The following is a 25,415-nucleotide window of genomic DNA, read 5'->3' on the forward strand; positions in this document are numbered from 1 at the left end:
TTTTTCTTCATTATACAAAAATGTGTTCATTTAGTTTATTCAGTGTTTTGCAATAGTGAGTTTATTAAAATGTGCCACATTTTAACTGTTAATATAAAATGTTAACTTCAAAATTTAAAATAACTTTTCGTCATTATTTTAATATTAATATGTATGTTGATAATTTGCTATTTTCTAAAAGTATAGAGCATTTTTATTGCATTTATTTCCAATTTCATTTTATTATAAATACACTTTTTAATATTACAGACATGCTTATAATATAAGGAATTGCAAAACAGAGGAACACAAAGCAGAAAATATACCCCTGTAATTCTACAGTATTAAATATTTAATATAATTTGTTAATATTTTGGTGTATATTGTTTGGTCTTCCTTCCATGCCTATGGTTATATATTTTAATAGCTAGATAGGTTTTAAATGCTATGAATGTAGAGTGAGTAATATGTCTCCTATATTTAAGGGTGTTTTTCAAAATTTTTAATAGAACTATTACAAATATTTTTCAACATCCATGTTGATAGGTTCTTCCTGACATCTTGTCCATATGTTTATCTCTGTTAACAAGTGCATTCGGGCAGTGATGTTGTTTGGCCCTTGTGGCTCTCATGTTTATGAGGTTGAGGGAGATGCCACTTTAAAAACTGCTCGCAAAGTGCCTGTTAAGTTCCGTCTCTCCCATCTGGTCCCTTTAGGTTGGGGAAGTTGGGATTTTGGTTATAGATGAACCTGTCGGGGATACTTTGCCTTGATGCAGGCACAGGTGATCAAATTGCAAAAATGTCGAGGTGGTCCATGTAAAGTCAAATGCCATCTAAAATTCACACCTTGTCTATTTTTTGAGGACAGGATTAGCATCAGTGCATGTGGGGTTTTGAAGCACATGTAGTAGAGACTGAAATTACATCCTACTGGAACCTATTCATTTCCTAAAATGTTACATAGCTTATTGAGTGGATGAACTCAGGACTAGGAGAGCAGAAAGGGAGAGAAACACTTCTGGCCGATGGGCATGTAATTGTGGTTAATGGTGAACCTTGGCTTCGCTGTCTCTTAGTCTTGACTTAGTTAATATCACTAAGCCAGAGATGCTCCAGTGTGTGTGAGAGTAACAGTTCCTATGTCATCAAATTATTATGATTAAGTGAGCTAATTCATGGATGGTGCTTAGTACACTAAGTCTTAATAAACACTCGTTAGTCTTTGTTCTTGTCCTTTAGCCTCATCTTGTCATCTCTAGAAGATTAGGGTTGTGTTTCTCAAACTTGAGTTTGCCTGAGACTTTCCTGGATGGTTTGCGAAAACACAGATTCCCAGGCTCCAGCCCCAGAGTTTCTGATCCAGTTGGTCTGGGCTGGGGCCCGAGTATTTGCATTTCTAACAAGTTCCCAGGTAGTGCTGAAGCTACTTGCCAGGGACCGTCCTTTGAGCACTTCTGGGTTAGGACATTTTAAGGGCAGGTGTTATGTTGAACCAGTAAAGTATATAACCTTTTCTTTTTAACCACCTGCGTGATAACATTTAAATCAGTTTTGGGGCAAACTTATTGTTATCATATAGTCCCATTTTCTGCAAGTTTTCAAATTTGAGTTGTTTTGGATTACTATAGAAATTTAAAGCTAGAGTTATCTAATTATTTTAGAGCTACAGTTGATCTCAATTTTTGAAGACTTTGATAGCGTTTAAGGATATACTTAAGATATAAGTATAGCATGTCATATAAATATATAATATTCACTTAATTTTAATGAAAATTGTTTACTAAAGGTTGTTTTCCTCTGTGTGGACTCTGCGTGTATTTCTGATGGATCTAGTTCATTTGAACATGGGATTTTGTTTTTTCAGAATTTTAAAATGGGTACAACATTTAAAATAATATTAGATTGTGAGCTTTAGTTAATTTCTTTTTTAAGTTCCTTGTGAGAGATCTATAGGAACTAAGTTCCTTTTAATGGCATTATTTCTACCAGATGTTTAAAACAACTGGAATTAACAAAGTATTGTAATGAGTTGCCAGTAATCTGACATCATCGGGGAGAGTGAAGCTTCACTCATGTGATTTTCTTGATGAGTGCAAGACAGGGCAGGCACTGAATATATGGTGTTGACACTTAATTTAGCGCTCCTTCCACAAAGCTATTAAGTTGACTATTGACCTTCCGATAAAATTTCCTCGTAATGCAAATGATGAAAAAAATGCGTCCTAAGATGCTAGCTGTTGCTTCTGAAATAATTCACATGCCCTGAGATCTTATTTCAGTAATAGCAAGTATATCTACTTTTCTTTCAGTATAATAAGGATTCTTTTAAATATAATGACTACAGTTTATCAGACTGTGATTAAAAAATATTTTAAAGATAATCATTACCTTAGAACTTCATAGTCTGTTGTGTAGTCTCTCTTTCTTAGCAGTTAGAAAAGCAACTAGGAGCTTGTCTATGTTCAAGTCTTCAGCAGTCTGTTTTCCATAGTAATGGCTCTCTCTGTGAATAGGTTGCAGGTGGGAAGCTCAACAGTTTAAAAAAAAACACCAAAACTTTAAGTTGTGTTGTAGTTTGGGAAGCATGCATGGTGAATGGGAAGTAGGTTTCTGCTTGTATTTTCCAGTTTTAGTTCCCCTCCCCCCCTTATTTTTCTTTCTGCTTATCCCTTTCTCACTTCTCTTAGGTTTTTTTTTTTTTTTTTTTGTCAGCTATAGTCTAATTCTGGCATTTTCTGATCATGTGAGTGAGAGTTGTCTTATTGTTAAGAGTTCTTGTGTGGAAACTTGTGAAGTTTAAACAAAAAAATCTGAAAACCAATGGTTTATTTACAATGTGCATATCAGGAATTTATTACTTTCTGGTAAAAGGTTTACAAATTATCAGACTGTCCTCTCTATGTTTTTAAAATTTGTCACAAAATGCTTCATTGTCTTTCAGTTTCATAATTCTCTGCAGTGAGCAGACATCATTTTTTTTTTTTTATAATTAGGAGAAGAATATTTATAACCAACTTTTAACAGCATCCACAGAGAGACTATTCTTACACTCACTTTTTAAAGTATTAGCGGACTCCACTTTAGGCTATGCATATGTGATTCACGCGTATGTAATTCCTATAGGAGGAATCACAAATGGAGTGAACTACAGGGTTGGTTACTGGCCTTTAAACTCTTGATTGTCTCCTATAACAGGGTTCTCAACATTGGTACTGATGACATTTGGGATTGGATTGTTGTCTCTTGTGTGGGACTGTCCTGTACATTGTAGGGTGCTTAGTTTCCCTGACCTATACCAGCTAGATATCAATAGCACCCTTCTCCATTGTGACAATGAGAAGTCTTTAGACATTGCCAGTGTTCCTTAGAGCAAAATTGCCCCTCATTGAAAACCACTGCCTTAGAGTAAGAAGTACATTTCACTTGGCCCAGTGAGCAAATGTGTCAATGTACCCGCCCCTTCCTACCCTAAACAGTCTCACTGCTTGAAATGTATGTTAATATTTTCTATTCTATTTTTGTTCCATTTGGTTATTACATATCATTTTCTTTAAAATTAGTGCAAGGATTTTTTTTTTTTTTCTGGATAGAGTGGCACTTAGTATTCACTTAAAATTCTATGTGTGATAAAGGTTTACTGTTCTCATCTATATGGATTTTCTTAAAGGGAGGCACACCATGGTTGAAAAACATTATTTATTCTGTGTTTCCTTTTGATGTCTTGTGCAGAGATGACTCTGAAAACTCACTGCTGTTGAGTCCCCAGAACTGCCTAGTGACCCTCCTCCCTGTGATCTGACACCTGACACACCAGACAGATTGTTAATGGTGTTGTCTGAACTTGTGGTTGCCTCTGTTTAGGAGATAGAGGTTATGCTACCAGCATGAGATGGTTGTGCCATCTTGGGCTCAGGGAGTTTGTACAAGATTCACATTGAAGGTTTTCTGTGAATTCACAATTCATCTGTAGAGGATTCATAGAGTGAGAGAATTTTGTCCCTTTAGGACTATAAATTGGATCTTGTGGCATAAGGCTTTTGAGTCTCCTAATGAAGATGAGACAGATTTAAATTTTCATTTCTCTAAAGGAAGCTTGTATAAAGTTCTTTGGGAGTCTTTCCCTTCTCTTTGCATATCTGTTTCTTATGCAAATACTATGTGTGAAATATCAGTTATACTGCAGTTACGTACATGGTGAAGGTTTCTCTTAGGCAATAAATAAGAAATCTTCCAAGTGCCTTATAAATACTGCATTATGGTTAGAAAAGACACATTAACTTCCAAAAAGCCAACTTCTGAATTTTCTGTATTGTTTTGAATATGTCTTAATGGAATGTTTATTTAATTTTTTGAATGGTGGGCTTTTGTTTTTTGTTTTGTTTTGTGTTTGTGTGTGTACTTTAAAATTTTGCCTGTATCTTCAATTAAGGTTATAAGAGCTTGAGAAAAAGTTGCTATGGTGAATATTTTTTTAGGCTTGATGTCTCCGATTTAGGAATGGAAATCTAAACCTTCATTTTAAAAATTAGTTATTTGGAATTTTATTTTTCTCATATAAACAATATTATAGGTAATAGATTTCAGACTCAGTCAATATAAACTTGTTTAAACCGGAAAATAAAGGAATATGATATACATCTTTATGAATATAATGGAGTACTCATTTCCCGCCGCCTTGAGTTCTCATACTAGAGGAGGTTTAGCAGATGGTCTGTTTGGCGATTTTCCTTACCTATGTGATTTGAAATATAGCGCGTATTGAATCATACAGTGCTTTGGAGGATTCATTCATTCCTTCCGTAAATATTTACTTTGTACCTACTATGTGCAAGGCCCTGGTCTAGACCCTGGGGATGTAGCACTGATTAAAATGGGCGACAATGCCTGCCCTCATGCATGTTAGTGGCTGGGAGCTTAACCTCTGATTGAATGCACTGGGAATAGAGTAGAAGGGTTGTTTTTCAAGCCTTCCCATGTGGCTTGTCGTCTGATGGCAACCAGAACATTGGTTTGTGAAACTTCTACTCCGTGGACTCTGGCTCCCAGATTCTACCTCTACACTATCTGTTGTGCACTGGGACACCCCTTTTAAACGACAAGATCCTAAAGGTAGTCATGAATTCATTTTTGTCTTTGTAGTTTCAAGAGAACTTACTAATTTGTACTGTTTGCCAATTTCTGTGGTGTAAATACTCCACCATGGTCTAGTTCAAGAAGCCAAGGGGACATCACTGAGTGTGGAGTTTGGAAACACTGTTATACAACACTATACAGTATTTCCACCATACGGATGCAGCAGGCATAAATAACTTCGTACATAGTAGGAGTGACATGCAATAAAGCAATTTTACGTATGTGTTACCTTTTATTTTAATGTATTTAATTGTAATTTTGCATAATTTAATTTTTAGTAATGACTATATTAACAGCAGGCATTCAAGATTTCTGAAAATTGAACAATCAATCAGCTCTCGAGAGCCAGCCCTCGTTGGCTCCAGCACACCACCGGGAGCACCATCACTGTAATACCTTGTCTGAAATCCTTGTGGCCAGGTATTGGAATCCAAATTTGTTTTACTTTAGAAAGGCAATGTGAAAGATGCATCATAATATATAACACCTTCTGTGATGTCTCAGGCAGAACTCTGTAACCAAACCATTGATATTTCCGCAGCAAAATGTGAATATTCACTAATAGGTGAGTAAATACATATTAGAAATAATTTTCCATCCGTTTAGGTTAGGTTTTGCCAGCAAATGTGCATCTTACAAACTTATGAAAAAAATGTTCCTTTCTGGAGCATTTGATTTTGAAATTGTGGATAAAGCATTGGGAAGCTTTATTGTTGTAAATCAAGGTTTGTTATTCCAGGTCTGGAAGAACCTGTGTGTTTGCTTTCTCCATATGAAAGAGAATAGAAACTCGGCTGCTCTTCAGCTGGGATCATAGCTGCTGTGCGGGAGAGGCATGTGGCCCTTGCTTTTGTGCAGCTCCCCATTCCAGGAAGCCTCGTCCTGTGACTCCCTTCACCCTTCCATATTCATCCCATGCTTCATTCTTTCTGCCCAGCTTCTTGCTCCCACCTCCCCCAGCGATTCACACCAGTACCTCTGACTCTTCTGCCTCCTACACAACCTCCTGTTGCTGCTCTTTCCACCCTGTGTTTGGTGTATCCTGCCAAATCCTGATGATACTGAGAGCACAAAATCTAAAATCCGGCCCCCAAGGTCACACTCCAGGAAGTAGAATGAAACTTGCAGCTTACCTCTGAAGAGCAGATTCCAGCTGTGCAAATGCGTTTCTGAAAGTGCTTGAGATACTGACATTTGTATCTTTGCGGAGCTGCTTTTTCTCTCAAGTCCTATGATTGAGACAGCTTCAGTGAAACTCTCATCACTCCTAACCCATTTCTTTGCATACCTGTTGTGTCTTGTTTATCAATGAGCATATATCTGAGGGACTTCAGCTGTTGGTAGCATCCGAAAATGAAGTCTCGTTTGAGAACAGGAGGCCAGTCTTTCCGGAGTGCCTGTACATGGTTGTTTTTCAAGCTCCACTGGGAATATTTGACACCAGGAACTCTGAATGACTGATTTCAGGGGTTTTCCATTAATACTACCTTTCAGAGGGGAAACTGAACTTATATTTTAATCACATTATATAAAAGTTTATTTAGCCTTTCTTTCTTGGTGAAAAGTATTATAAAGATTTCACAATCCTGTTGAGCAACGTTCTATTTTATTAATGTATTAACTGAGAAAGAGAGTTCACATTTTGTGAAGTGACTTTTTTCCCCTCATAATTTACCACTTGCTGAAGTGTATTTTGTTGTCTGACAGTACTGAATCAGGTTAGTTTTCAGGGGGCAGCAATTTATAAATAATGTTCTTCTTTCAAAGAAAGAGCAACAGCCTATTAATGGTTTGTTTACATGAAGTTTGCTTTCATTTCTGGCAGTTTTGGTGTTAATTCTCTAATCAGATTCGTGTTTTACATTAGACACTAGTTTGGCCAGTTTGGGGTTTCTATTTCCCTTTCTTGTAGGCTAGTATGTAAAGATGTAAGAACTATTTTTAAATGCCTCAGCAGTGGCCTTTTCTGCATTTGCCGCTGTGCCTCTTGAGTAGTTACGGTCTGTGGGGTCTCTTGTGTGTGAGAGTGATCTCATTGCCCGAGTGGTTTCCAGCTTCTCGGTCATTAAGACATTTCCAGCATTTTCTATGGTTTCAGAGATAAAACTGTTGAGGAGTGTGGTCCCCACTGCACTCGTGGTCTGGGGTGGTCTGTCCTTCAGTCTGTGATACCCCGTGTCTCCTCCGTTAGTCTTCTGGTACTTTCTTTTTACCTTTATTTACAGGGTTGTTCCTCTCACCGTTTCTTTCAATCCCTTGGTCATTCATACTGTTATGTTTTAAATTCATTATGTTCTGTCCAAGGTGTGGACTATGTTGACTTCCTCAGATGGGAGCAGGGTGACCTGCTGAGAGCACTGTGCACTCCCGGAGGGACATGTGGATCCAGAATTCAGGATTCCACAGTGGTGGTGTTTTTCTGGCACAGACAGTGTTCTAAAAAAGATCGTGAGATGTTTTCAGGGCCTTCTATAAGGAAATGTGATGATCAATGAGAAATAATGGTTCTGTATGTTATTTCCTTTATATATAATGTCCTTATATAAGTTTTAGAAAATTCAGTGGTTAAATACATAAAGAGCTTAGTTCTTCTTCTGCTTGGATCCTTGGCATGTTTATGGCATTTGAGACATTGGTACTGGGGAGAAGTACTCCTTTCATAGATTGTGGGTTGTTATTATTATTTTTTTGAAGATTTTATTGGGGAAGGGGAACAGGACTTTCATTGGGGAACAGTGTGTACTTCCAGGACTTTTTTCCAAGTCAAGTTGTTTTCCTTTCAGTCTTAGTTGTGGAGGGCGCAGCTCAGCTCCAGGTCTAGTTGCCGTTGCTAGTTGCAGGGGGCACAGGCCACCATCCCTTGTGGGAGTCGAACCGGCAACTTTGTGGTTGAGAGGATGTGCTCCAACCAACTGAGCCATCCCCGAGGCAGCTCAGCTCAAGGTGCCGTGTTCAATCTTAGTTGCAGGGTCCCACTGTCCCTTGTGGGACTTGAGGAGTTGAACCGGCAACCTTGTGGTTGAGAGCCCACTGGCCCGTGTGGGAATCAAACCGGCAGCCTTCGGCGTTAGGAGCACGGAGCTGCAACCGCCTGAGCCACCGGGCCGGCACCTGAGGGGTGATTTTTAACATAGCCTTAGCTTTTCTTTAGATTTTCTTATGTTTGGTAAATTTGTGAGTCATGGTAGATTTGGAGATGTAATAACACGCAATGAATTAAATACCTTTAATATATATTTTTGTATTTGAGGAGGGGAGTAAAAACTTCAAATATTTAAAATATTATGCTATATTGAAGTCCTACTCACTGGCTCTGGTTTTTAGAACATAGGTATTAACTGTAGGTTGAGATGAATGGTGTGATTTATTAGTGAAGAATTCGGGTTGGATTATCTTTGGAACATTTCTTTCTCGGTGTAGGCTGTGAGAGGAGCTTGATTTTCTGGGTGTAAGCAAAGGGGAGAGGTTAGGGAAAGATGCCCAGAGGACTTGTAGTATATTAGCTGCTTATATTAACTTGCCTGCACTTTTCAATGGATTGCAAAACAGATATGATAAATGACATTAATTCACCATGTATTTACTGGGGCACCTTTTAGGCAGGAGCAGGGCAAGACACAAGATTAACGAAATAGACCCTTCCACAAGAAAATCAAGAACGGTTTACACAGGGTCGGCGCGGTGGCTCAAGCGGTTAGAGCTCCGTGCTCCTAACTCCGAAGGCTGCCGGTTCGATTCCCACATGGGCCAGTGGGCTCTCAACCACAAGGTTGCCGGTTCAATTCCTCGAGTCCCGCAAGGGATGGTGGGCTCTGCCCCCTGCAACTAGCAATGGCAACTGGACCTGGAGCTGAGCTGCGCCCTCCACAACTAAGATTGAAAGGACAACAACTTGACTTGGAAAAAAGGCCTGGAAGTACACACTGTTCCCCAATAAAGTCCTGTTCCCCTTCCCCCCACCAAAAAAGAAAAATTTAAAAAAAGAAAAAAAAAAGAACGGTTTACACAATCCTCATCTGTGAAGCATATTGTGAAGATGAATTTATCTGCTTGGTGTTACTTGAACAAATATTTGAGTGTATGTTTTGGACATCAGTGGACTAAAAATTCAGTTTATTCATATTCTTTTAATATCCATCCACTATTATTGAAATTATTGTGGCACTGGTGTGAAATACGTTTAAGTCCCACTTGTTGAAAAACGTGTATTGATGTAACTTTCCTTGAGAAAGTGCTAATATGCCTTCTGTGCTATTGAAATCCTACTAAGCACTGCTCCATGATACTTTCCCTTTTCCAGTTTCTCTGAAACCGTGTTTCCTTGAGTTTACTTACATTCTTGTGTCAAGAAATTCTTCTCAAATTTCTTCAAAACTGGAATTGGAGGAAGGGAAGAGACACCTGCAGTCTCAGCTTTGTCCAGGTTTTGGTCCTGATTTCCATACTTGCTCCACATGCAGACTGGGGTACTTCTCTAAGCTCACTGCTGCCACAACCACCTGCAGGCTGCTGTTGCCCAGTTATAGTCTTTAGTCTTGCCCCAGAGACTCCCATCTTGAGTTGTCTACTGGGAATGGGATACTGGATATACGGTAGTTTTACCTCAAACTGAGCGCATCATCTTTTGTCCCAAACTTCTTTGTTTTGTGGTTGTGCTCTGCCCCACCACCCAAGCCAAAAACCTGGACACATCAGATTCATCCCCTACTTCACCCACCCACCACCTACCAAATCCTTTTAAATAATTCTCAATTCTGCATTTTAATGATTATGCATTTTAATTGTGTTTTCACTTCAATGCCTTTCCATTAGTCTAGGTCCTCATGACTTTGTTATTGGATTAACAAGCTGGGAGTGTTTACCCTTCTAGTCCTTTCTTCACACTCCTTGAAATCTTCTGCAGAGTAAATGCAAAATAAATTGCTATGCATTCAAGGGTGCCCACACTTTTTAGGATGAAGTTCATAGGGCTCAACTTAATCCCAATGCCCTTCATCTTCCTCTGTGGACAACCTCAATCCCTTGAAATTCTCTCAAGTAATGTTAGTAATAGCTAACATTTAGTGAGGACTTGCTATTTTCAGGAACTATTCTGAGCAATTTGTCATAATGAAATAAGATGACACATGCAGCAATTGTCTTCAGGACAGAGACCTGGAGTCTTGAAGAAACTGCTCAGGTTAACCTACACAACTGGTGAGCCACGTTTCTGAGCCTTAACTCGTCTTGAAACAAGTCAAGATTAGCAACCTCCTGGGAATGAAATGAGTGGAGTTCACTACAAACGACAGGGTAAAAGTGACTACCTCCTGTCAGAGGTCAGCTACGGGAGGTTTTCTGTGAGCAGTAGATGACAGGAAAGCACAGGCTTTGGCTTTCCTCAGAATATATTTTCCTAAAAATTAACTTTCCAAACTTTGTGCTCGGCAAAATCCATTAGATGGCACTGGATTTCAGAAGATTTGCATTAAATTTCATTATTAAAGAAAGCAATTTGTGAATTCAGGGAAATGTTTAACTTGTAAGTTATTTCTTTTACCTGCCAGCTTATGGGGGAGAAATGATTGACACACAATTAGTATTCATTCTGTTTGCCTTTTTGAAAAAAACACACAAAAAAACAACATTGCTAAACAGTTATACTAATGAAGAATTGTTATAAAGAATTTTATTATTTAGTTACTTTTTGAATAAACCTGCCAGTTGAGTAAAATTAGCCTAATTTAATCAGCATTGTGTTGCATATTGAAGGTAATTTAGGCTAATGTCAAGGACACTGTTATCTCTTCTTTGTCGAAGGTATTGAAATAATGAGTGTAGCAAAAAGGAGTCAGCAAATGTTTGAAGTTTTTCATCTCTGCCTCTGGGTGGATATTTAAAAGTCACACTTTTCGTTTTTGCATGCAAATTAGACTGAGAGGCATTTTGTAATGTAACATTAGCGGTATATTTTCCAAACAAATTTGTTGAACTTTGATCTTTTGCTAATAGTGGCTTGTGGTTGTCAGAATGAATAGTGACTTTTTATTGCATATCATTATAAACTGAGCTTTCATTCTGAACTTGGAGTGAGTAGAAGTAGTGGGTTTGATACATCTTCATTGGAAAATAAATCATGGTTACACAGCAAATCTCAGTTCTTCTACCTCGGTTTCCTTAGGCCACTTTTTCCTCTTCTACCGCACTAGTTCCCCCAAAGACTTAACAGAACCATCTTTTTTCTTTTGAAGCAGTTAAACTCTCTTTTTTCCTGATGATGCTTTTAGATGGAATCTCAGGTATCAGTGGGGCCTAGTTCATACTGTGAAGTCAGCAGTTACAGAGATTACTAATTCCCAAGTGAGTCCTCTATGCAAGCGGCAAGTTGCCTTGGAAACAGGGCTAGTTCTTTGAGTTGGAAAATTATCATGTCTTTAAATGCCACAGATGATGATATGTTTACCTCTGCTGCACCATCTCTAGGTCTAACATTGTGCTGCGATGTTTACTGCCTAACTACTTCCCGGTACTGGTTGATTGACTTGAGCATAGCCAGATTTTCTTTCCTTGTGCTTTTAATTTTAAACACAATTTACAAAATTTAGAACAAAGGAAGTGATCCTTCAAATTTCTATTTTAGGATGGGAAGTTTTCCATTACTGATTGCCAAAAAGAAGTATTATAGTTCACTAGATTTGACGGGCAAGAAATTTTAGTGCTGAGTCATTTGTCACATGTTCAACAGCGGAATCCGTGATGGGTTGATTAGGGACAGATGCGAATGCCTGCGTTCCGTGAGATGCTCTTACGTAAGACTGATTTCTCCTTAAGTAAGGAGAAATGTGCCTGAAAGCACCTGACAAACTCCAGCACAGAGAGCTGAGTGGTACAAGCTGGTGGGAGAACGTGGCTGCAACTTGAGGCTTAAATCAGATTCTTACCTTCCTCTCATGTAAACATTTGTATCTTGCTGGTTGCATGGTGGGAGGAAGAATTGGGGGTGGTGTATGTGTCTGGAGACAAGGTTTTCAGATTAATGGAACGGGCCCTGGCTTAATTTACCTGGCTGGCTGAGGTGGTACAAAGACTCAATAGGGCCTTTCTAACCCAGGGGCTCAGCTCTGCTTTGTGGGCTCACCAAATAGAGGCAAAAATCCAGATGCACAAGAGAGCAGGGCGTGAGTTCTTGGCTTTCGAAGACTTGGTGATCCCACCTGGTGGTAATCAATGTGCCGGGTTTCCGTGCTGAGCAATCCCAGTGGCAGCTTCTCAATCCTTAGTTCTGGGGGTCAGGTGCTGGGGAAAGTTGAGGACGGTGACCTGGACTGGGGGGGGAATGAAGGTGGTAATGGCACGTCTTTTTCGGACAGAGATGGGAATGAACACTACACTCATACTTGCTCACCTAAGGTCCAGTAACGTTATGATTGGTGCGGTGGGTTTTAGTAGTGTGCTTTTAATTACAGGTTAGAGTAAGGCCTTGAAAGGCTGTGTGTGTGTGTGTGTGTGTGTGTGTGTGTGTGTGTGTGTGGTTTTGGCTTATCTCATTAGGCCCTATTTCCTATATGATGTTGGATTTTTGATTAATAAAACTTTTCCTTTTTTCTTTAACTTAGATCCCCAATCCCCAGACTGTGGCACTTATTGAAGGGGTTGCTCTTAATCAGTGCAGCTTATTCCTGATTTTTATTCCTGAATAACTATTCCTGAATTCATATGTAGTACATATGGTCAAACTAAACTGTCTATAGGTTAAAACACTTTGTTATTAAATCCTATTTCCATATCTTACTCACTTTTGGAGAGATATGTGTTGGAAGGTTGGCAGAGTGGCAAGGTGGGGAGGGCCAGCTGCCTCTAAAATTGGAAGCCATGGAGCTGGAAGTTGAGGCTGATTTGAGGTGGAGGCCCATAGCGCACTGGGAAAGGACGCCCCGCTCGCGGGCATTCTTAGGTCAGCCAGCGGGAAAAGTGGCTAGCCTTTGTGCTTGTGGCATTTTAGAGTTTCTTTCCAAGCTTTGAGTGTTTTTTATTTATTTATTTTTCAGTGGGCAAAATATATTTAATTCTTAAAATACTGATGAAGCAAGCACAGAATTAATCTTGCACATGTAGCATTTAAAGTTTTTTCAGAGGAAAGCTTGAGATTCTCCTTCTGTAGTGAGTGAGGTTTTATTGGCATAGCTTGTATTACTACTGTTACAAAACATTGGCCCAAATATATTTTTTTTCTACTGTTTTGTTTACTTGTCCAGTAAAACAGTAGCTCTATTTAAATGTTTTTAATGTACCTTTATAGCAAGGAAGGCTCAGAGAATGACTAAAGATTTAGTATTGTCTCTCTCTCATTAAAATAATTTCAGTCATCGGAAAACTTACAATTGATTTTAAAGTTTTTTTCCATGTCAACATAATAATTAGTTATTACATCATTACATTTGATTCTGAGGTTCATATTGCTGCTTTCCCAGTTTTACCTTGGTCTCTTTGAGTGAAAGCTGCATATCTCACGATGAAATCACAACAAATACCACCTCCGTTCATTTGGAGTCCACTTATCTATATGTGATTAGCCAATTTGGAATGATTTTGTTCTATCTTACGGTGCAGTCTTTCTTTTATTAACACCTGAGCAGTGGTGTAATGTAGTTGTAACCTCATGGATGAGTATAAATGGAACAGTGGCACATGGTCGTCGGGAAGGGGGAAGGGGGCTTACATTATATCTGACAAGTAGGTCAGCTAGCTTATGGCTATAGCATTTGCATATTTTCATCGTGCGTCGTTTGCGGTTGATGTACTGAAGGCTATTAGTTGAACATAACTCTTAAATTGGGAATCTAATTAGTCTGAGGATGAGTGGGTGATAGAGTTTGTCACCCTGAGGAGCAGCAGAATTAAATCCCAGCTCTGAAATGTAAGTATCAGGGCTGGGAACTGTCTTAGGTGAGTATATTTCACTGTGATTTCCAGATGAAATCTAGAAATTTTCCTTGAAGTGAAGAGAGGGTCGTAAAGATATATTCAAGTCCATAATATCTTTATTAGGACTTTATGTGTCCCAGTATTAACTTCTTAAAGGGTGCCATTAGCTCCTGTGGGACAGGTGACCTTTGACCATCAATAGGTGGGAGCTTATGATAGTGGTGGTCTCCTGGGTTCTTCAGGTGACAATGGGAATGTCATGCCCTCTCCTACATGATGTGTTGTTTGAGATGGCACTGGGAAAGACTTATCTCATCAAGTTCCCTTCATATGAGTAGATTATGCTAATCTGGTAACCATGCTAGTGCCTGTTTTCCTCTTATGTGTGTGCCACAGGTTTCCAGTGTACTTTATGGGAGACAAGTGAATTTTCTGTTAAAAAAGGGATGGATAAAGGGGAATAAAGGAACCTACATATAGCTTGATCTACTTTACCAGGTATTTACAAGGACATCCCTGAGTGAAAGGGCAGAAAAATGTAAAGGTACTGATATGTGTGATCCTAATTATAGAAATTCAGAGATTGACGTATGGGTAGGAAAAGTCATGTTTGGAATAATGATAGTTTAGAATTATATATTATGGAACAGCCTCACATCAGTTGTAATATAGACGTAGTTTCAGTTACTTGATTTTTATTGTTAATTTTTTAGAAACTTCTTGCACTGTGTTACAGTGCTCATATTTGGACTGCATTTTCTTTCTGTTGCATTCATTCTTTGTAGGCAGATCTTCTCATGAAATCTCCCTGCCATTGCTCAGAGATGTGTGTTACACAATGCCATCATTATTTTGTGATTCAAAAAAGCTTCACCATCAGAGTACTGTGTTGGGAAGAATATTGAAAATATGGCAGAGAGAGTTTCCCACTAGAACCACAATCAAGTGTTCTTTCTCTTCTGTGTTTCTTTGCTGATTTTATTTTGATATTGTAAACTAAATGATTCAATGGATTGTGTCTTACTCATTGATCCACTCATGTTCCTTAAGGTGAAGAAAGCGTCTTAAAGGTATCTTCAGAGTATTGTGGGTTTTAGTGTGTTTTTTCCTACGTGCTTTGGACCTTCTGCATGGCCAAAAATGTGAAGGCTTTCTGAACAATTATGTCTTTATTTCAGAGTCAGACAATTCCACATATTAGTGTTGAGAATACGAAAAACATTCATGAGACTAATCATCATCATCTTCTTCTTCTGGAAATGTTCAGTGTGGGCATAAAGAAATTGCCAGAAACAGAAAGAAAAATTGCTCAAGGGCGATGTCAACCAAGTGGCTTCTGAAGTATGTGGAGTCTGAGCCTAGAGGTCTTGAGATGCCACTTAGACAACTTACTTGACATAAGTCACCTGCCATTTTCCTGTATGAAAACAGAATCTATAAGATCTTTTCGTTCTTTCAAAAAACTCTTCTGATGTCACTGGCATGGAATTGTTTGTAATTACCTTGGTTACCCTTATGTTCAGAAATTTTTAGGTGGTGGTATCAAAATTGTGTGAATTTGGTAAGGTGGGTTATTGCCTTTGATTAATCAAGAATGAACAGAATCCTGTTCAAAGACCTGTAGGTGGTCATAGTGTGCAGCTTCCCAGTGGGCTGTGCCGTCGATATGTTAGATGTTCTAGGAGCAGGAGGACAGGGAAAAGATAGATTTGATTTCCAATCTCAGATTCATTGTGTACTTACTTATAGTTCTGCTCTGGTCATATTAATCTGGGTTGCAGTTTTCTTTAAAATGAAATATGAAACCCTGCTCTGTTTTTAGGTTAGCAGTTAGGAGGATGTAGTGCTACTTCAAAAGAATTTCATTTTGTGGTTATTGTGATTTTGTAATTTTCTAGCAAGGCTTCACCTTGCCTTTTCCTGTTTCCCTCCTTATTATTGCGGTATGGAAGAGCTTTGCATCAGTCTTGTTGCTCTAGAAACTGACCCTTGAATTTACAAAACTATGTAGAGGTGTGAACAAACAATATGGTGAATGTTTAAAAAAATTTATTACTGTAAAAGACATATTGACATTAATCCCCCGGAAAATGCTCACCCTCGCATTGAACAAACTTATCCCTTTGTTCTTGTCACTTTATGAAGCAGTTCTGGAAGTCCTCTTTCATGAGTGTCTTTAGTTGTGCTGTCTTGGATGCCTTGATGTCCTGAATTGATGCAAACCATTTACCTTTCACGGTCATTTTGACTTTGGGGAAGAGCCAGAAGTCACATGATGCCAGATCCAGTGAATAAGGTGGATGAGGACACACCATAATATTTTTATTTGACAGAAGTTTTTATCAGAAACAATGTGTGACATGGAGCATTGTCATGATGGAAGATGATTTACGGCACACTTTAAAACACACCTTCTCTCAACCATAGCTCATACCCGACTGCACCAAACAAGTTGAAACTTGTCACACATTGTTTCTAAGGTTCAACGTGCCACTTCCCATATTGAAGATCCGTGCCTTTTCATTGGATGGCACTCGGCAGCAGCATTCACTGTATGTTTTTTTTATCACACCTCGTATTTATCAACCTCCTCAATATAACTTAAAGTAGCTAATTGTAAATGTGTACTTGTTGTGTTCTGGAAGTGGATATAGCTTATCCCTTTACTTATCATAACAAGTCTAGGAGGGTAGACATTGGCACTATATTAATTTCCTCTTGTTGCTGTAACAAATTACTGCAAAGTAGAGGCTTAAAACACCACACATTTATTACCTTACAGTTCTGTAGGGTAGAAGTCTGGCATGGGTCTCACCAGGATAAAATCAAGTTGTGAGCAGAGCTGTGATTCTTTCTGGAGGCCCTAGGGGAGAATCCATTGCCTTCCCTTCTGGAGGCCCCCATGTTTCTTGGCTCATGGCTCCCTTTCTTCATTGCAAAATCAGCAGTCTCTCTAACTATTGTCATTCCTCTTTCTTGACACCACAGGGAAAGGTGCTCCACTTTTCCAGACTAGTGATTAGATGGGATCAGCTGATAATCCAGCGTAATCTGTCCCTTTTAATGTTCTTAACCTGCATCACATCTTCAGGTCCCTTTTGCCATGACAGGTTAGCACCCACAGGTTCTGGGGATTTGGGCATGGATGGTAATGGTCGTTATTCTGCCTACTACAACCACCATCCTCTTTTTTGAGATGAATAAAGTAAAGTGTAGAGATGGTAGAGAGGCCACTGGATTTATCAACAGCCATCCAAGAAGTAAGATCAGAGATGTTTTTGAATGTAGGTCTCTTCAATTGTGAATTCTATGCCCTTAGTCAAGTCGCTACATGCAATTGTGGGCTTTCAGCTCATCATTTTACCTATTAATTAAAAGGGACACCCTTGATCCACGTGGTTTATAACCATTTGAGTGTGATGTTTACAAAACGGGTTTTCTGTTGGAGGGTTCTGATGTTTCAGAGAGTTAAAATGACTTGTCCTGAGGTAGGTGGGAAATGTGTTGCCGAGACTGGAGTTTATTTCTACATGGGTTATCATGAGTGTTATGCTGAATTCAGCCTGTCTTTTCGCGTGGAGACTTGAGAAATGAATGGATCAGAAGAGATTAAGTAATAATTATTGAAAGAAAAAATGACTTTCAAAAATGAATTCACTTCATGGATAGCAGTAAAGGTTCCATCTGTTAAAATAATGGATTTGAGTCATGTTTCACAAATTTAAAAGCAGACATTGCCTTTATTTTTTTGAAGGGCATGATAGAGATTTTTAATATGTGATGTTTTTGTGAAGGTCTCATTTTATTTTGCTGTGTTACTATATGCTTGTAGAGTAGATTTTCTAAAATCATATATCCTTCCCAATTTAACACAAAATTACTTCATATCTGCACCTGGCACTTAAATTTTGGTTTAAAAGAAAGCTGTAGAATTGTGTGTTATTGGCATATTGCAGATCACCAACTGTGATTCTGCCACTGAAATTCAAACAGCATTTGTTCCTGACACAGTCCAGATTTCATAATACTTGTGTTTTTAAAAAATGCTGGAGATAATTATTGAACGTAATATACATGTAGAAGTTCTTCCATCATGTGTGGCATTTAAAGACTTATTCTTTATAATTTTCAATCTTTATTTTCAGTTTGTAGAAAGGACATGATTCTTGAGAAGAACATATCTTAGTGAAAAGTTAATAACAAATCTTAATTTCATTTGCTTCCATTTAAAATGCGCCAAAATAGCAAAACTTAGTATCTTCAAAATGCTTCTTGTAAGTCACACATCTTGTGAGAAGTCTGATGATATTAAAAATCAAGTACAGAAATTCGAAATCTTGATAAAGATCTTGTAATGGATATTGTTAGGCTTACCAGGGTTACCAAGGTACCTGCACTTTTAGTTTATTTCCCAAATTGAAAAGTATTGGAGGGATGAACAGTCTAGTGCAGGGTTGTCAAACTATGGCCCATGGGCCAAATTTCACCCACCGCATGCTGTATAAATAATAATTTGTTAACATCGTCATGCTGATTTATTTGTGTATTATCTATGGCTGCTTTTATGCTACAAGAGCTGAGTCAAATAGAGACTATGTGGATCGCACAGCTCCATAAATATTTGCTATCTGGCTCTTTTCAGAAAAAGTTTGCTGACTCCTCATGTGGCAGAATGTCTGTGTGACTAATACAGGGAGACGCTTATCAGTCAATGGTCAGATACACAGGCTGCTTTTATTAGTGTATATGGAAACTTCAGTGTATACATACAAACATCTTTCCATCTTTTTTTTTATAACTGCTAAGGATTTCTTTTCCCACTTAGGTTGCTTATTATAGTGTCGAGTGGTCCAACTATTTATTCATCCTACTTCAGTTTCTTCCGACCACTTATCCTCCCTCCAGATTGTTTCATCAGCTCATTATATATGATGCCACAGCAGGGTTCTGAGCTTCCTGTTTGTCTACATGTCTCCATGACCTTAGGATGCTTTTCTTTTTTGCCTTATGAATTGATGTTCTTGGAAATAGCATTTGTTCAAAATGACAGCACTTTCTATAAAATGAGGATTTTAGTTATAAATATTTCTCATATTCTGTACATTTATCTGACTGTCCTTTTTCAGCTGATAGGAGTATTGGCACTGAGAAAGCTTGAAATGGAGACAGAAGATGCAGTTTTTGTACAGTCATGATTCTGTTCTTGGAATGCTAAGTTTAACTTGCTAGATGTAGGATTGTAGGGTGAATGACCAAGTGGAATTGTTCCTTAGGACTTTATTACTCTTTATTATTCTTTGAGATTTTAAAGAGGGGCTGCCTGTTTAGTTATAAGAAGAAATAGATTGAATTTTAATTTTATGATACTTTGTAATGCTGTATTATAAAATTAAAAATTTTTAAATGTTTGAAATAATTTTATACTTAAGAAAAGTTGCAAAAATAGTACAGAGTGTTTCCATATATCCTTCATCTATATCTAATATTAACACTGGCAGAACCATAGTACAATTATCAAAGGTAGGAAACTAATAACATTGAGTCATTGCTATTAACTAATCTACAGATCTCATTTGAATTTTGCCTCTTTCCCACTAGTGTCCTTTCTTTTAAGCCCAGGATCCAGTCAAGGTCCTCACAATGCATGTAGTTCCTATTTCTCCTCAGTCTCCTCCAATTTACACAATTTCATCAGTCTTTCTTTTACTTTCATGACCTTGATAGTTTTAAAGAGGATGAGTTATTTTATAGAATGTCCCTCAATTTGGATTTGTCTGATGTTTCCTCATAATTAGATCAAAGTTATTCAGTTTTGGCAGGCATACCACAGAAGAAAGGTTGTATACTTCTCAGTGCATTTTTATCAGAGGGTGTTCATAATATCTTATTATTGATGATGTTAACCTTGGTAAAGTGGTGTCTGCCAAGTTTCTCCACTGCAAAGATACTTTTTTTTTCTCTTTAATCAAAAAGTATTTTATGAGGAGATACTTTGAGATACGCAAATATCCTGTTTCTCATCATATGCCCACCCATTAATTTTGTAGCTCTTGCCAGCAGCAGTTATTACTGTGGAGGTTGCCTAATGATGCTTTCTGTTTTCATCATTCCTTCTGTATTAATTGGAATGCTTCAATAAGGAAGTGCTGTCCATTCTCTACCATTTATTTATTTCTTCAATTATTTATTTATATCTTTATGGGCACATAGATATTTAGTTTATTTCCAGGTTATAATTCAGTAACATCATTATTTACTTGTTTACAAGTTGTCTCAGCTTTGGCTGTTGGGAGTTCCTTCAGGTCAGCACCTGATTCCCTTTGATGTGCCTCCATCATTTTTGAGTGCATCACAAGGTGTTCTAGGCTTGTCATGTTTTTTTATCAGCTCTCAACCTGGAGTTATGTTTCTAAGGAGTCCTAGTTCATTTATTGGAGAATTATATTAGAAACCAAGATCTGGGCACTTCTGTTCATTGGTACTGGGTGTCATTGCTTTTAGGACCTCTCTGTGGACATAGCTAAGAAATATATGTTTGTATACTACACATGCATTAACATCCATCTATACCTACCTACCTGCCTATAAAAACCATGAGTTCATATTGATGCCTCCAATACTTATCTAATACCACAGAATTTTTTTTCTTACTTGTAACTTCTGTTTCTGACCCTTATTATCTCTATATAGAGAATTTTGACCCTTATTATCTTCATTATCCCAGATATTTTTCTTTTCCATTTATTCCTGGTCCGTGGGTGGTGGTGGTGGTGTCATGGTAGTAGTAGTAGGGTGAGAATTTCTAAACTATACACTTGTGAGAAAGAAATACCAAATAGAATATTGCTTTGACAGTAATTTTTGTCTTTACCCTTACATTAAACAGTGAAAAAAGTTTTCCAAAGTCACTTGAGAAAAGTTCTTTTCTTCCCTAGCCCCTTCAGTTGGTTGTATTTTTCACTTGTAACACAGTTAGGTTTAGTTGTGTTCCATTTTAGATTCTTCCACCCTACCCTATCCTGGTTGATTTCAATTACTTATTTCTATTTTAGGTATTTGAATTATTATTATGGTTCTAAGCGTTAGTCGCAGAAAAATATATTCAGAAAAATGTCACTGCTCCATTATCTCCGTTATTTGTTTCCATTCTCTCTGTCTTTCAATCCTATTCCTAATAACTCCTTGTAGGCATCCAGTCTCATTAGTTATCTTTCGTATGTTTCTTTTGCACAGATGAGCTGATACATGTGTAGTTTTTAATATCCCCTTCTTCCTATATGAAGGGTACCTTATACTTTTGCTATATATACTATATATCATATATAAATATGTATTATATATACACAAATGCATTTTTATTTTCCACTTAATATATCATTTACAAAAAGATTTACATCAACCCCATCTCTTTTAGCATTCTGAGATTAAAAAAACATTATTTTTTTCACCTGTAGAATTTTAGATAGGAAATGCACAACTTAGAACTATAAAAGTAAAGCATCAAAATTCAGGGAAAGACTATTTCGTGAAGTTTTACTACCTAAAACATAATATTCCTAGGTGCATAAATATCAATATTGTTTTTCTGTAGATGTAAGTCAAATGTGGTGTGAAGTTTTTGGTAGTAATTTTAAATGCCTTCGTTTATAAATACAAATTCACCTTTTGTTTCTAGCTGGTAGCAGTGTTTGATGAGCAGGATCCACATCATGGAGGTGATGGCACCAGTGCCAGCTCCACAGGCACCCAGAGTCCAGAGATATTTGGCAGTGAGCTTGGAACGAACAATGTTTCAGCGTTTCAGCCTTATCAAGCAACAAGTGAAATTGAGGTCACACCTTCAGTCCTTCGTGCAAGTAAGTGAAAGCTCTGTCTTCTCTGCACGTTTCATCTTAATTTACAAGGATGCCAGCTTTTATTATCCAGCCATGCTCTTGTGAATGGAATTCATTATCTATTTCTATCAAAAATTGATTAAGTTTAGAACCTGGGCCAATGTCTTTTGCAAAAGAGGTCGACAAGATTCTTTACATTTTAATAGATTGGGCTTACTTTATTTCAGACTGGTGGAGTTTTAATTGCTCACTGAAGGTAAATAAGATAAGAGTTAAAGTTAGATTACCTGAATTCTTTTTAGTATATACTTCATCTGAATGCTAGAACAAGTCGAAATTAACCAGAGAGCTTCATATTGAAATAAAACATAGCATGTTTGATTGCCAGTCAACTTGGTTAAAACCATTACTTGAACTTTATATGAAGAGGAGGAGAAGAGACCTCAGGGCCATAGTTATCTTCAGGGGTCTGGAAGAGCTTTTGTTGGAATGCTCTCTGAAGGAAGGAAAGTGTAGGACACGGAGAGTTTATATTAGGAACCTAGCATCCAGGGGACTCACGTTCCAGTATGCTTGCTCGAAGAATTCTATCAGCCATTCCTAGAAGGTTTACTCAGAAAAATGAGCACCTTTGCTGGAAATCATACTTAGTTTTCCTTAAATTGTACAATCTTAAAAGTGAGCACTTGTTAAGAGTAAGAAGGTCCATTTCAAGAGCTTTGTAAGTTAAAAGTCATTTATCTGTTAGGCACATCTACTCAGAAACATTTAAATTTCTCAAGTAGAAAATTTAGTCTTGTGTCGTTTTACTGGTAGTCTTAAGTAGGTCTTAATACATGTAGATAGCGAATAATATAGAATAATATATCTATAAAATGTAAAATAATATATAGACGATAGGTAGATAATATTTAGAATATATAGTTTCTTTTTCTAAAATGCACCCTTATTCCTCCTTTTACATTGGTCGCAATCTGTAGCATTTTGGCAATTTGCTTTTAGATGTTCGTAAACTCCTTCTGCTTCCCCTGTCCCTTGAAGATATATGTGAGGAGAGCAAGGACAGAACACCAGTTTAGCTGTTAACAAACTGACGCTCCATCAGAAACCACAGGAAAAGTTTTCCATGTAGAGATGTAGAGAACGGAGGAGGCACGCTGCACGGTGGGCTGTGTAAGTGATGCCCTAGAGGATCATGGATGAATGCAGGCCCATGGTAACCCTCCCTACAATTGCTCTCTGTCATCTGGACAAGGCACGATTATAAGCGAGAACCAGGTACAATGAGAAAATGTTTCCAAGGAACATTATAGGTGTTTTAGGTAAACATTTCCTTATACCCAGAAGATTTAGCTTTGCTTGTGCACATGTACAAACAAATATATTTTAAAGTAATTTTGTAGCAATAACATTTGATTACTACATGGATATGCTTTTTAAAAATCTTATGTTGGATTCACTTTGGGCCCAGTTTTTCAAAAGGTGAAGTGTGTACTGTGTATCGTATACAAGGTAATATGTAAGTGGTATACAGGTTATTTTCTTTTATTATATACTAGGTCATTAAGTCCATGCTTTAATGATTGGAATAAGCTTGTGTATAAAAAGTGAATTGCCTTTGAGTTAAACAAGAATTTAATTAAATAATAGTACAGATATTCAGGTGCCTGATGTTTGGAATTTAGTGTCTTTATGTGAGTAATTATATGCTAATATATATAATTAAACAGAGCTTTTTGTTACTGTTGCAGCTTTTTATTCATGTATTTTATAACGCAAGATGCACTTTTAATTTAGCTGTGCCTTAAAGTGTTGGAGGAAAGCTCCATCCTGTCTTAACTGTAGGAAGAATTTGAATGGCATGCTTCCCATCAATTTTAACCTTTCGATTCCCCAGACTCAACAAAAATTCTAAACACCACCACCCACATTTGGCTGGCCCTATATATTAAAATTTAATTGTTGTTTTCAACCCCAAATATCTCCTTTTACCTTGATTTTATTAAGAAAAGGATGTTATAATTGAAGTATACATGCACACTGTCTTCCAGCCACCTGTGGGAAAATACACAAGTCTTATTTTTTTGCCCTGATTTTTATATGCTAAAATTATTTAGATATATGTGAGGCATCAGGTAAGTGCATGTTAAGCATCTACTAAATACAATGTTTGGTGACAATATAATTGTTACTCATTCTGTAGGAGTCATCAGTATATTAAGATGATTTTTCATATTGTATTAATACTGCTCATTCAAACATAAAACAACATTGATCTATGCTGGCCAGGCATTGTGCTGGGTGACAAGAATCCAGAGTTGAGTTGAAATAAGGCCTAGACCTTGTCATCCAGGCGTTTATGTGTAGTGGTTTTCCTTATTTACATATGTGGAAATAAAGATGCCAACAATATGCAGAGCTTTGCTTAGTTGAGGGATAATCAGCTCTAATAGGGCATGGTTAGTAAAGGATTTTAGATAAATAAACTCCTGATTTTTGTTTTGAAGAAAGAATGTGATAACTTTCCTATGTTTTCCAAGTATTCCTATGAATGAATTCACTCATATCCTTTGTTCCATAAAGAATTGATGGAAACTGAGAAAAATACTCATATACAACTCCCCCCCCCCCATTAAAACAGTGGATATTAGTTTGGATATTAAGGTAAAGCCTAGAAAGTTGCCACTAATTTGTCCTTGAGCTGTCTTGTAGTAGATACAAGAGCACTCTGATTTAGTTAAATCAGTGGTTCTCAAGTGGGAGTGATATTATCCCCTGAAGGACATTTGACAACGCCTGCAGGTATTATATTTTCGGTCGTCCCAACTGGGTAAGGTGGGGGGGATGCTGATACATCTGATCAAGGACAACGATGCTGCTAAACACCCTGCAAGGCACTGAATCGTCCCCCACATCAAGGAACTCTCAGCTCAGAGTGTCAGTACTGCTAAGATGGGAAAGCCCTGAATTAATGAATCGTTGCCCTTACCGTCAAAAGAGCAGTTCCCTAAGAAAAGCTGAATCGGAAATTTGAGAAGAATTTTCTTGAGCCCAGTATATTAACAATGTCTTGAATAATACCTTTAAACTGAAAGGCAAAGAATTAATGACTAGCTAACAACAGTATTGCTCAGAGTAGGTAACCAATAGACCATAACAACAATAAAGAAGGAATTATGGACAGTAGTACACAAAAATATTAGTATGCATGTAATTAATAGAACAAAAATATAAATTCTTCTGGATATCAAAAGAATGTGCTTTAAAAATTGAGAAAGTAAATAAAATAGACCACATAATGAAAGGCTGTTTATATAAAAGCTTCTATGTTAAAGAAATAAAGTAAAATAAGAAAATACTTTAACACTAATCTATTTTACATAAAAATAGGTGCTTATGAAGAAGGAAGGGAATAGGATGGAGGAAATGGGGTAGAAGCCAGATTTCTAATTCCTTCTTTTGTATATTGGGCATTGGCACCATATTATATTTTACATAATTATAAGATGATCACATTTTAACTTTTAAGATAAAATTCTTAATAACAGTATTTAATGATTG

The 25,415-nt window shown here is 37.4% G+C and overlaps 1 protein-coding gene across 18 annotated transcripts in view; it reads left to right on the forward strand.

Moving 5' to 3' along the window:
• PARD3 (par-3 family cell polarity regulator) overlaps positions 1-25,415 on the forward strand; it is a 612,084-nt gene that overhangs the window by 217,021 nt on the left and 369,648 nt on the right. For all 18 annotated transcript variants that reach the window (XM_074324693.1, XM_074324707.1, XM_074324692.1 and 15 more), the window contains one exon: positions 21,695-21,875. In XM_074324693.1, the coding sequence (XP_074180794.1) occupies positions 21,695-21,875 (181 nt within the window). The remainder of the gene's footprint in view (positions 1-21,694; positions 21,876-25,415) is intronic.

Source organism: Rhinolophus sinicus, linkage group LG02, assembly GCF_036562045.2.
Source record: "Rhinolophus sinicus isolate RSC01 linkage group LG02, ASM3656204v1, whole genome shotgun sequence".
NCBI classification, from domain to species: Eukaryota; Metazoa; Chordata; class Mammalia; order Chiroptera; family Rhinolophidae; genus Rhinolophus; species Rhinolophus sinicus.